The sequence below is a fragment of the Photinus pyralis genome, unplaced genomic scaffold (genome assembly GCF_008802855.1).
Source record: "Photinus pyralis isolate 1611_PpyrPB1 unplaced genomic scaffold, Ppyr1.3 Ppyr1.4_LG4, whole genome shotgun sequence".
Classification (NCBI taxonomy): domain Eukaryota; kingdom Metazoa; phylum Arthropoda; class Insecta; order Coleoptera; family Lampyridae; genus Photinus; species Photinus pyralis.
In genome coordinates this window covers 34,718,124-34,731,955 of record NW_022170511.1, presented here as the reverse complement: position 1 = coordinate 34,731,955, position 13,832 = coordinate 34,718,124, and the positions used below count along the sequence as shown (strand labels likewise).

At 37.2% G+C, this 13,832-nt stretch overlaps 1 protein-coding gene across 1 annotated transcript in view; it reads right to left on the bottom strand.

Moving 5' to 3' along the window:
• Window positions 1-13,584, bottom strand: part of LOC116169102 — a 14,135-nt gene extending 551 nt beyond the window's left edge. The window contains exons 1-4 of the mRNA XM_031485130.1: window positions 13,099-13,584; window positions 3,487-3,603; window positions 78-3,349; window positions 6-31 (exon numbers count right to left, since the gene is read on the bottom strand). Of these exons, the coding sequence (XP_031340990.1) occupies window positions 6-31; window positions 78-3,349; window positions 3,487-3,582 (3,394 nt within the window). The 5' untranslated portion in view covers window positions 3,583-3,603; window positions 13,099-13,584. The remainder of the gene's footprint in view (window positions 1-5; window positions 32-77; window positions 3,350-3,486; window positions 3,604-13,098) is intronic.
• Between the last annotated feature and the right edge of the window lie 248 nt (window positions 13,585-13,832).

Here is a 13,832-nt window from a genome sequence, read left to right as displayed (position 1 = left end):
AAGACTTGTACTTAGATCTAAAGAGGAATCACTAACCACAATTAATTAGGTAGCGCAAAGAAGAAATCGAACCTTACCTAATAATGCTCCGCCTGTCGAACTGTGTCGTTTCCACTTTAATCCGATCCACCTCCTGCGAACTCTTCTCTTCTTCTATCGGCTCGTCTTCCAATAAAGGTACCTCGTCTTCTTGGACACGAGTCTCCTCCTGCTGCCGGGTTTGGTGCTCTCGCTCCCTCGCCAACTCGTGGCATTCGCATTTGCAATCTTCGGGGTTTACGTAACTGTAAACGACGTGCTCCTGTAAAACGGATTCGGGTACCTCAATCGTTCCCCGAGACGGAATTGTTTGAATTCTACGCGGGGGTTTTCGCCGTTCCGGAATTTCCTCAAAGTTAATCCACTCCTTTTGCATCCCTTTGGGGGGTAACGGTGGGGGAGATCCTTCTTGAGTAGGAGAAGTCCACTTCGCCCCCTTATCCGTGAACGCAAACCAGTTTGCGCCACCACCGGTTGGTTTTCTTGGAGATTTTGCCTTCGTAACACGTTCGGGTGCGTCATCCTTTGGTAGAGAGATCTTCAACTTCTCAATCGCTTTGGTAATGTTATCGGTGTTGATATATCCGACAACGTCTTCACAGTAATCTTCCAGCGTGCTTAGATTAATCGGGGTCGTCGATCTGGGCCTTTCGATGGGATACGTTCTCACCTCGAAACTTCCTCGTTGTTTTACAGGTACTATCGGAACCGCGACTGATCTTTCCAGCGGCAGCGTAGTTGGAACGTAGGGCAACTCATCGTCGAAGGAATCCTGTTGAAGCACCAGACCCTTCCGCTCCGGTTCGACCACTTCCACTTCCATTTTCTCCTCCTCTTTCTTCGCCTTTAAATAATCGAGTTCACTATCTTTCTCCGATTCCGAGGAGTAACGCTCTTCGTTAGTCAGCGAACCCAATACGGAATTCCGCAAAAATTTCGAACCCTCGGTCAGTTCCTTGATGACTGCTTCCTTGGAAAGCTGATGCTCACTCATCGACGCCACGATGGCTTTTGTCAAATTCAAGCTTTCCGTTTTCGTGATCTTATTTCGTTCCTCGTCATCGACGGCCACTCTCTTGAGTTCGTTGAGTGTTACGCTTTTGTCGATCGCCGGCGGATTTTTTTCGTTACTCGCTAGAAAAGTTACAATCCCGTTTTGGTTAATTTCGGGTTTAATTTCGTTTGGCGTTTTACTCGTTTGTTTCTCCTTCGGTATCTTTGTTGTGAATAAATCGTTATTGCTACCTAACTGCGTTGTAAAAACTACATTTTCGCTACCGGGGCTGTTTTGTCTTTTACTAACTTCGGCGCTGACTGTCGGTGTTGGAGTTGGGGTGTCGTGTTCGATATCAACAGCCACTCGCTTTGTTGTGTCTATGACAGTTTCTTGAGAATCTTGACTAGAACTTTTAAATTCTTGTAAAATAGATTGGTCCTCGTAATGAGTAGGCGAATGGAGTGGTATCCGTATACTTTCACCGGGGAGGGGGGTTTCGTAATACTTTTTACTACTCGACTGAGAACTGTCGAATTGAAACTCTACGTTCGTGATGGCATCAATGTTGGGAAACTTCTCGGGCGACGTGCTCGCCGAGTCAGACTTCGATTTTGTGCTTTTTTTGGGCTTGAAGATGGACAACACCGACTTTTGTGGTTTCGATTTAGCGCTATCGATGCTTTCGGTGGACGATGGGGCAGTGGATACAGAGGATTTATCCCTTTCTCTACTTTTAGACCTACTCCTAGTTCTTTCCCTTATATTCTCGCTTGCGTCCTTCAAAATACCCGATATGGTGTTCTTACGCTTAAAACCGGCTACAGTGGGTGAATCGGGACTGACCACGGTCTCGCGGCTTTTAAACAGCGATGTGAATGAGCTTCTTCTAGACAGAGACGGGGACGGTGTTTTACTACTCGCAGGCTCTTTAAGGACTTTGTGCCGCGTAGGTTGAGGGCTTGCTCCGGCGATAGGTTTCTCGGGTGCGTGAGCTATAGAGTGCAAATTTTCAGCTGGAGGTTCACTAACTACCTGCGTAAACGATTGAAATTGTTTTTTGCTACCTTCGTGCAAATTTAAACACGCAGGTTTCCTCACATCTGTCCTACTATCGTCGTCTTCATACATGTGATCAGGTTTCAATTTAATTCGTATATACTTGGGTTCTTCATTGCTACGAACCGAAGGCGATTTTTGAATAGATGGCGAAGTACACGCCGACTTTGACCGACTTTTACCGAGAGGAGCTTCCTTGCCTTTTGCTTGAACCGTCGGTCTCGCATGCGAGGCCGACACCACCCTTTGGATGCTTCCTTTTCTGTCGTCGCGCGGTAGGGGACCCTTCAGAGGTATGTAAATATATTCCACCCCGCTAGGGGATACAAAAGTTCTTGGAAGTTTCGGCTTGTCGACTTCGCTAGGGTTCTGAACTGTTATGGTGATATCCGGGTTTAGCTTTTGAGACGACTTTGGAACTTTCTCGGCGGATTTTTTCGATTCCATTTTTGCTTTCTTTTCCATCGTGATTCCCTCCGCCAAAATCGCTTCTCGTGGATCATGTTTGCGTGCCAACAGTACCTTTTCTAAAACTTCCGCGTCAATTTTGCCTTCATGTTGACCCACCGGCTGTGGGAGGGATACTGGCGATTTATATCCACAGAAGGAAGTCTCCAATAACATTTTGTGAGGCGAGGGTGATCTTCCGGACTGCCCCGATACGATAGATAAATGACTAACGTTAGATATTCTGCTATGTGCAGATCCCTGGCTACCGATGCTAGATAATCGTGAGGTTCTTCCAGAAATTGAGAGTAAGCCTATTTCGGAGCTTTGCGAATCTTTACGTTGACAATCGTGGTAACAAGGCGATTGTGGCCGTTCCCTGTGCCCTTTCGTTTTCTCTTGCGGATCGTGAAAGTCTAATTCTTCGGTGGAAGACCGCAGGTCGAGAGCGCCTTCTTCTTTAAACGCTAACCCTAATTTGGCACTTCCATGTTCGTGTCCGTCAAAAAGCTCTCTTTCAGGTGTGCTGTCTCGACTATCTTCGTGATGTGAGGAACTACTAGCTCTTGATATATCGATTCTAGGCGTACTTGGTGTTTGTAGGCTCATTTTGGTACTAGTCTGAGACTCCTGCGGTGTTGACAATGATGAAATTGTTGTGCTTGGTGGGGTGCTAGAGCGTGCAGGGGTCGGTGCCCCTGTTACCGTGTAAATACAATCCGGAACCGGCGTGCATGGCGTCGCATCCTCTCGAATGCCCGGCAGACGAACCACAGAAGGCCCCAGGTGCTTATCCTCCGGACTATCCAACTGCAATGTTACACGTTTTATTTAGGAAATGAAAGAACTCTGATTAAACAGAGAAATTACGTGTGTGAGAAGTGCAATAGGTGAAAGTGTTGCGTTAGCATTGTGATTTGCTACTTGATACGTACACGGGTTCTCACCTCGTCTGAGAGGTCCTCGAAAGAAGCAAAAGGTGCGGGGCCCATACGTTTCTGACGACGGTTGGAAGCGCTTGATGTTACTCCAGGAGCGGACATGATGGTAATTAATGGGGTACACTGGCAAGGAAAGGAATATTTACTTTACTTCTTAATCTACTAAACAAGGAATCCATTCAGAACCCACAAGTGCAACAAATTCATGTGTTAAAATCGAAGTAGAGTGACAGCTTGCCACTTGTTGCAGCACCGTTATAACAAGTAATATACTTAAACAGAAAAAAGTTGAACTGGCAACAGCTTGTTCTATTCATGTATCTAACAAAGATCGAACAAAATGCTTCCTTTTGAAGTGCGACATGAATTTGATAAGTTTCCAATAGAGTTAACTTTTACAGTATTTTTCAAGTACAACTAATTCGCAATTTGTTATTTGTTAAGATATGTCAACATTCAACAAAGCGTTAACTGTTCCACAGGAGATACAAAAACAGTTTTTTTTATAATCCCAAATTAAAATTGGTTGAACCAATTGAAAGGGGAATGATAGGGAGTTACTAAACATAATATAAATATTATCTACTTGTACACTGTACAGGGTGGTTCAAATTGGTGGCTCACCATGGGATCTCCGTAACGGTGCGAGAGATACAGTGTAGGTTAAATGGGATAATGTTGCCCCTTTCTGTGACTAACTAAACCGCCTTTGAAAAATCTTTGATATCTGAGATATCATTGAAAAACTGAAAATGGTCGCAAATAGACGGTTCCTTTAACACTTTCCATGGTCACTTTTTTCGAAGAATTTGAATCTGTTTCAGAATTTCCCTACACGCTAGATATAAACGCTACAGGCTACTTTACTTTCTTATTTATTATGAGAGCCAATAGGATTTTTGAATGAGATAGAGGACAAAAAAATGAAAAATAGCACTTTAACATAAATTTACAATCAAAATTTAAAAATCAAATGCTTTACATTCATTTCTCAACAAAACAGGTAACTAGATCTTGCTGAATCAATATGGCTGTGATGGCGATGCATTGATATGAGTTGTCCTCTACGACAATCCGTAAAAATTCAATGTAGCGTTCATAGGAGATAAGAAATTAGTGGCCTGTAGCTTCTACATCTAGCCTGTTATGAAAATTCTGAACAGATTTAGATTCTCCGAAAAAAAAGGCCCATATAATGTTAACCGTTCAAGTTAGGGAAATTGAAAACAGAATTTTCAGTTTTTCGATGATACCTCAGTTATTTTCAAAGATTTTTCAAAAATTTCAAATGTGTTTTTTTTGTCAGGAAAAGAGGACCCGACTTAACATACATTGTATCTCTCAACGTTAGGTAGGTCCCAATGATGATCCACGACAGAGACAGATAGTGGGACCCTAGCTCACCCCAAACCGCTTTTGATTTCAGAAATTTGTTCATTATACTTTATAATTGTATAATTGTTAAGAAGCTACTACCCCTTTTATTTACGTCGTATTAAACGATTGACAGATTTACCGACAGTATCGATATGTATCCCCATCACACTATCAATTGGTAGTTACTAACTACCTATAGAAAGTGAAACGAATTATTTGTTAACTTATTAGGTGGTAAGACCACTATTTGTTGCCCTTTAACAACGCTACAATTTCATTCCGAAAAAGAATATCAGTTAAATTACTTTTTAAAGAATTCTTTCTTATTTCTTTTAGGAACCATATTGGATTTTTTCAGAATGAGATAAAGAACAAAAAAGAAAAATAATGACGTGTCACACTCTATACTTTTACATAAATGTACAAGAAAAATATGATTTCTCAACAAAACATACACGAGTAACTAGGGCGATGCATTCAAATGAATTTCCTTTTTGTCCTCTATCTTATTCCGTAATAATCCAATATAGCGTCCATAAGAAATAAGAAAGTATGGGTGTAGTTTCTAATTCTACATCTAGTGTTATGTACATTCAAATTTTCCGAAAAACGGCCCGTAGAAAGTGTTAACGGGAACCGTACATTTCCGACCGTTTAAGAAAAGAGACAATGACAATGAAATATCTCTTCTTGGCGTTTGAAATGATTTAGGATTATAAATCGTACCTATGCATCACATATAAACGGTGAAGTGGGCCTTTTTTTGTACACTTTTCGTGGGCGTACGTGCACCATATCGAATGGGCACTGGGTAGTTAGGATTGTATCAAAATCTCGAAAACTAAACACCTTTGCTCTACAATTGATTGTACACGAATAAACTAAATCAACAAAACCTTCTTCGGACTAGATGCACATTTTCTGAAGTAAATCTGGCGTATGCCTTTTCCTTCTTTTTCTTTTTGAATAAAATGTGAAGTAAATCCTTTGATTTTTTCAAAGGATATCCTTTTTCTTATAAATACGTCCTATTATGCATCAAGGCAATAAATTTGGAGTTTCCGCGACGAAGTTAATAAAATAAAAATTTTGCTCCACCATCTTAACCCAAATGACAGTATCACAAGAAGAGCACACAATTTAGCTCATGTGCTAATGTGTTTTGCAGTTCCCCGATAAAATTGGTGTTAGATAATGATTTATTACATCATGTGGAGCGTTGCAAACCTAAAATCCATGGAGTATATGTCATTCGACGTTAGGATTCAGCGTTCTCGTGACAATTTTCTGTATATGGTAAACAGTACGAAAAATTGTGGATGGGCGATGTACAGGAACAGACGATGGTAGATGAAAATTAATTTTTCGTCATCAATATAACTATAAACTACCGTCCAAAAAATTAAGACAAAAAGTATTCATAAAAATGGACACGTAGGTACATTAATTTGCACGTTCTCCGGACGTCCTATACGCGTTTCATAGAATTGGTCACCATATATTACTCCTTTAATGAATGGTGACGTAGGTACGTGAAATGTAGCTGCTATTCAATGTTTGATACGTGACTCCCCATAGTAAGGCTATAGAGATAGACTATTGTTTTGATTTTAAGTTCAGAACCGTATTAAGCTCGTAAGATTTTCCATCTCGAGACCTTGCGTGGCAGCGGGGGAGTACTGAAATATTTTCAAAAATTGCCCTCTGAAACTGCATATTCAACGAAAATCATAGCTCAGTATATTTAAATCAGATCGTTAAAAATAATGTAGGCCACTGCTGGAAGATCTTATCAAAAACACCGCAAAAATTGCTAAATTAAAACTGCAAATCTATCAAGTAAAGTTAGAGTAATAAGTATGAAGCAATTTGATTACTAATTCGTTCGGTACTAACAATATCAAGTCGTTATCATTATCTAATAGTAGATCTTCATTACATATCTGTACAGTATTTCGACTTTTATACGTTTTACTACAGGCACGTACCAGAGGGGGAGCTGAGCCCCCTCCGAAATTTCACTGAGGGTACTCTCCGCGCCTTGTCGAGATGGGCGCATATGGTCTGCAGTAGATACGACTGATAGCTGTAGTTTTATGAATATGACTCGGTAATAAATATGTGATCAATCGGAAATCCAGCCCGTCTTGAATGAATTTCCTGCCTACGGCCCTGTATTACTATTAAACCTCTTTAAAAATGTACGAGGCATTTGTATTGTTTACCATATTGATGTTTTACAATGTTCATTATTGAGGGTTGCAATTGCATCATTACATTTTCATAAATATTTAACTTTAGTAGATCTTTCGCGAGTTGATTTCTTTCAATTTACTTTATGGATGTGTTTAAACGTTTAAAGAGCGTGTTTTTAATTCTGGAATAGTACGATGTGTGTGTTGTATAATTATAGTCCAGGAGATGAAGACTTTTCCCTGGAAATTTTTTCAAAATGAACCGATTAACTTGAAATTTTGACAGTAGGTAGGAAATATGCTAAGGATCAAAATCAAGCCTTCACCTAATCTCAGAGGTGGAAATTTTTTATTGTTCTTTGACTACAGAAATAGATGCAAAAATTAATTCTAAGGGAACTTTTCCAGTTTTTCCGACATAAAGCATGAGTTTTCATAGAGCAGACCAATGTTTTTAATTGAAAATCTCGAAAAGTATGCGTTTTATTAAAAAAAACTGTGAAGAACAAAATCATAGCTTTTAAAAAACAAAGAAAATGTTTTTTTTAAATTATTGCTGTACGACCAATACGAATCGAGTTGTGGATTGTTATAGGTTACCTCTTGTTCATGAAACGCTAAGTTAGAGAGTTTCACACAGAAATAATGGCAACATTAGGCATTTAAAAAAAAAAACTTTAAAAACCCTTTCTTCTTTTTTTTAAGAACAAACTTTAATATAAAAATTAAGCGAGTGATGATGAAAATAAGCCAGGTTCCTACTCTTTCAGCGAAAGCAACCCCCTAATTACCACCCTAACTACCAGTTTTCTCTAATTAGGTACGTACATATTAGTAATACATTCTAGAAGTGTGACCAGTTTAGAAAATTTTTGAAGCTAAAAGTGAAAAACGAATTTCTGCAATTTTGTGAAAAACGGCCTTCTCCTCAAGAGAACTCCAAAACAGTTGGAGCTACGTAAACAAATGCTACAGCTTCAAATTGTAGCTTTTTTAATTCTAAAAATGTTACTCACCGGGAATTTTCTATATAACAAAAATTAAGTGAGATAGAGACATTTAAAACGTTGATTTATATGTTTATATGCGAGCACTACTTTGTTTTATCCCTTTAAGCTCACCCTATTTTAAAACTAAGTACAAAGTAAGAACGATTAATAAAGGGAGAATAATAATAATAATTTATTCCTTTTCTTAGTTGAGGTGCCAGAGCGAACTAAATTTATCGAAAACTGTAGGAGCAGTTAAGGCATCGGACGGACGGAGAAAGTGCGCATAATGAGTTGGAAAATGCGCTAAAAACAATAACCACACAGAGAATTTTGTCAGATTTCTAAAATACGAGACTACTGTTTTCTGTACGATAAGTGCACGCGAAAAATGACAAAAGGAAAAATTAGAGGTTTCATAAAGGTACTCTGTCAAGTGTCTCAGGTGCTGGAACAGGTTGCTATTAAAATATTTGCGTCTCTTCTAAACTCAAAAATTGATAAGTTTTTGAGCGTATCTAGACTGAACTGTGCAATTTGCTTATCAAGAGTTATAGTTGAACGTTTGCGGGAACGCTTATAGAATGTGAAAATCTATTGGTAGGAGTTATTCTGAAAACCGAAGTAACTCTTATTTTTTTTTTATTTATTCTGCTTGAAATTTAGTTTCGCGTGATGCCCATATGTCATATCTTCCATTTATGGTTCTGAAATTTCACTTTTATGAAATAAATGACGGATGCAAAGAGTAATTTTAAATGTTATTACTTGAAAATCTTGTAACCTAGTTTTTGTGTACCTAAATGGAATAAGAGCTTAAAAAATATTTTTAATCAGATGGCGAATTGTTAGAGGAATTTTTCGGAAGAAAAAAGATTTCCGTTATGTGATGGTTTTGTCTGTCTGTCTTCCGACGACGAATATTCAGGAGGGCGAATCTTTTCGGAAGCAGGGCGAATCTTCCGTATTAGAAGACTTTTAAATCAGCACCCTGATTACATACCATGTAAATATTTGGTATGCTACAATTGTTCTCCTAGTAGGGGGGCATACTTTTACTTTTCAACTAAAAAAAAGACTCTCTCCACATTGACATTAATTACGTCACAATTTTCATTATGAAAAACAAGTACCCAAAACTTAGCTTAACACGCTTTTCGGATAACATGGAACAGAACTTTAAAAAATGAAATGTTCTGTACGTACGATAAAATTCAGCAAATTAAGTGCGACCAAATTTTCTAATCTAAAACTAGGAAACCTAAAAAACTCTCATTTAGAATGAATTAAAATCGCTTTTCTGAAACTACTTTAGAAACAACTACTTTCGTCTCTAAAAAGAGTGAAGAAAATGTGATTTTCCTCATCACTAGTGAGGAAAGTAAAAAACAATTGCTGCGTTAATCTTAATAATGACATTTAAAATTGAAACATACCCGTATCTAGATTGCTATGTGTCAAACTTCATTATTGCATACGATAATTTTTCAACTTTGATTGTAGTTTCAGAAAAAAATTATGTGTAAAACTTGAGAAGAAAGTGAAGTTTTTCAACTCGTGTGAAAAGTTTGACTCACGAGCGTAGCAAGTATGTCAATTGAACGAGTTTGTTCAAATAACTGTTACCCAAAATCGTCATGAAACCTTCATTTTCATGAAGCCTACTTTACTTATATCACGAAATTTTAGTGTCCATGACAGAGGCAAACAAGACCATGGACCAGACTACGATTCTTGCCGCCTGTCACCTTACCGGCCGCACCTGTGACATTGCTAAATGTCTATAATGACTCCTGTCATCACTGACAGATTGAAATTAATAAAAAGTTCTATAAAAATTGAAATTTTATATTAAAATACGATTTTTGGTAAAATTTAGGTAATACAAAACTCGTGAGTAAAATGACATTATACTTGACTCGGAAATTAAATATTTCCTCGCCAGTAATATGCCATCCTTCTGACTTTTATGGAAATAACCATTTCAGCTTTCTATAATTTATCGAGATTTCAATTTCACCGCTTTATAGAAAAGTTCAGCCAACGCATAAAGCTAAGAAGGGTTTTACACGCCTCATTTGATTTTTTTCCCTTAAAACGCGCACTCTATCGTTTAACTAAAAACCGAAATAAAGCACCATTTAATTTGGGCTATAGTTTTTTTGGGATGAACCATCATGCTACGACCGGCCCACTTAGAGAATGATTATGTACACAATAAAAACCATCAAATTGTACTCCCTAAATTAAGCAATGCACCCAATCCCAAAATATCTACCTACTCCATTATTGCGGTCCCTCTTCTATTCATTCCCCTGGGCGCATTTGATAATAATAATAATAATAATAATAATAATTTTTATTTCATTAGGTTTTCCAATAATTTACAAAAAAGATAAGAAAACAAAACATTTGTATTGTACACTTAATGAAATAAGGATTCAAGCTCAGACAACTGACTCAAAGCCAGAATACTGTTCTTCCGCATGAACCTGATTGTAAAATGTTGCAGTAGAGTTGTGATTTTAAAATAGAGAGATTTTCTTATTATTTACCAAGCAAAATAGGGCGTTTACAAAAGTACAGATACTATGTATGTATCACGGAAGCGTTAGAAATACTTTCGGGTTTGATATGTTATGTGCTGACTGTCAATTGTTACACATACTAATCGTCGATCAATAGCCGTTCTCTAATTTTTGATTTTAACGTATGACATGACATAGTGAGATCATTGATATGAAAATGATTTACCCATTTCGCAATGTTGTAGGAGAACGATCGTTTGAAAATTGACTTGTAGTGGCGGGGAATTGTGATAAGATCTTTCCTTCGAATATTTATATTATGGATATCGGTTCTAAATGTTACTTTGTTGGCAAGGTAAGGAGGAGTTTTATACTTTAAGATTTTATAATAAAAGCATGTCATATGTAGAACTCTTCTGTCAAACATTGTCAACCATTGAACTATTATTCGTTTATGGGATATATGCCTTCCTCGTCGCACACCAAACATCAAACGTAAGCAGGAGTTTTGAACCTTCTGCAGTCTTTTAATGTCAAACACGGTTAAGCAAGGAGCATATAATACATCACCGTAATTAAGATGCGATAGTACTAGTGACTCACATAAAATTTTCTTGAGGTTTTGTCCAAGAATGTGACGATGTCAGTAAATTAGCTTGAGAGCACTGTAACTCTTTTGCAGCATATGGGTTACGTAACTCGTGAATCTAAGTTTGTGATCTATAATGATACCCAAACTGTTTACTTTATCGGTAAAAGTTAACCTAGCACCACCCAATATTAACTGCAAATTATTCATAGCGTTAGTCCTATTGCGCTCGGAACCAAATACTATGGCCATTGATTTTTTAGGGTTTATTTGAAGGCCGTGATCATTTGATATTGAAAGCAAACTTTCCAGATCTTCATTAATAAATGTGTTTACATCTGCCATTTGATTAGGAGAAAAAGAAGTCAGTAGTTGCGTGTCGTCAGCAAAAAAGTGACTTTTGCAAAAACGAATTACCTTATGAAACTGGGAGGTATAAACTGTGTAAAGCAGCGGCCCTAATATAGATCCTTGTGGAACTCCTCTAGTAAGTGCCAGGGATTGTGATGTTTTTCCGTCTATAAATACCCTTTGACTTCTATCTGATGTAAATGATTCTAGAAGCAGCCGATCCTTTTGGCTAAACCCGATGTAGTGTAATATTGCAACTAAGAGAGGATGACTAATCATGTCGAAGGCCTTGGAATAGTCAAGCAAAATTAAAACTGAAATCTTATTTTGGTCTACAGCAGCCATAATGTCATCAGTAATATCAGCTAGGGTTGTAATACAGCTGTATCCTTTTCTAAACCCCGATTGAGTTGGGAGTATAATCTCCTGCTTATCAAGATATGCTCTTATTTGCAATTCCATTATCTTTTCCAAAACTTTCGACATGACCGGCAAGATACTAATACACCGTAGATGGCTATATTCTGTCGGCGAATTGATTTTTGGCAAGGGAATAACTTTTGCTTGTTTCCATTCACGAGGAAAGTATGAATTTTGCAAACATTCATTAACTATATGTGTTATATATTTGATAATATAAGGACAGCAATATAAAACAAGATCTATATTTAAACCGTCGGTACCAAATGCTTTTGTTTTTATTTTGTATACAATACTAGTGACTTCCATCTCAGTAACCAGGTTGAAAGAAAAACTATCATTTACAGAACACGTGACATTATAGTAGTTAATGAGATTTTGTTGAGCTCCGGATATTTGTATTGTGGATCCTACAAAATAAGAATTCATTAAGTTAGGGTCCTTAAGTTTAGTGGGAATAGTACGACGTGTCTTGCTAGTATTTAGTTTTTTCAATTCCGCCCACTTCTCCTTAACTGTACTATTCTCTAACTTATGTTTAAGGTAGGCTCTCCTTTCATTTCTGATGGCATTTGTAGTGAAATTTCTTAATTGCTTATAGTACTCCCATTTCCCCGATGTTTTACATTTTTTGTAACTATTAAACGCTTTATCCCTTAGTTTCTGCATCAATTTAATATTTGGTGTGATCCAGGGTGAAATTTTGGTACAACCCTGCCGTCTTTTTAAAGGTGCATGATAATTAAACCAGGAGAGAATTTGTTGATTTAAAAGTGAAACTTTATCGTCAATATTTTGAATCACAAAAATTGAATCTAATTGTAATTTAGCGTCCTCCATATGTTTTTGAAATTGTTGTTTGTCAATATTGTGAAGCTGACGAAATGAAACAATATTGGGGGTTTCTGCTACAGGCTGGTCTACCTGTAATTCACAGAAGATTAAAAAATGGTCTGATATGTCGATATCAACAGTTCCAGAATTAACTACAGGATTGTCTAGGTTCAGGAATAACAAATCTATTAAGGTCGCCGAATCGCTAGTAACCCGCGTTGGTACGTTAATAATCTGTTTTAAATTAAAAATTTCATGTATTGCAATTAAATTATCTGCATTTGTATTGAATTTAAATAAGTCAATATTATAATCACCTACACATATAACATTACCTTCTTGTGGATATATATCCGCTAAAGTATCCTCTATGGTTGATAGGAACGATTGCATCTCAGAGTTAGGGGGTCTGTAAATCACACCTAGAACCAATGTCAAATTTGATAAGTATAGCTTAACCCATAAGTGCTCAATACTCTGGGTGACTTGATTAAGTATTAGTGAATAAGGAATATTACCTTTTAGGTAGACACCAAAATCACCACCTCTACTAGTTTGTCTATCTGACCGAATGAATACATAGGTATCGAGATTAATAGCGTCAGTATGAACGTTACCATTTAGCCATGTTTCTGTAACGCCTACTACGTCATACGAAAATGGCAAAATCCTTTCCGAAAAAGTCTGAAAATTATTAAGGAGCGATCTGACATTAATATGCGCAACACTAAATGTCATTATAACAATTTGCGTTGCTCAGAAATAAAATTGAACGTTAATGAATAATGTTTTATATTTCGATCAAAGTTTCCATGATATGTGAATCTGTAGTATTGCCTATATTCTCATGTTAACAAAACTATCAACCGATGGGTAACAAATAAAAATTCTCTCTTGATAAGATTATGCTTAGGTATGTATGTATAACAAAATTACAAAAAGAAAAATACGGAAATTCCAAAAAAATTATCTAAACAGAATGTGTACAAACAAATATAGTAATTCAAGTGGTTTTAATAATTGAAATGTAGAAACCCCTGCTGCTTGCGTATTTATCAGTACGCGCTTC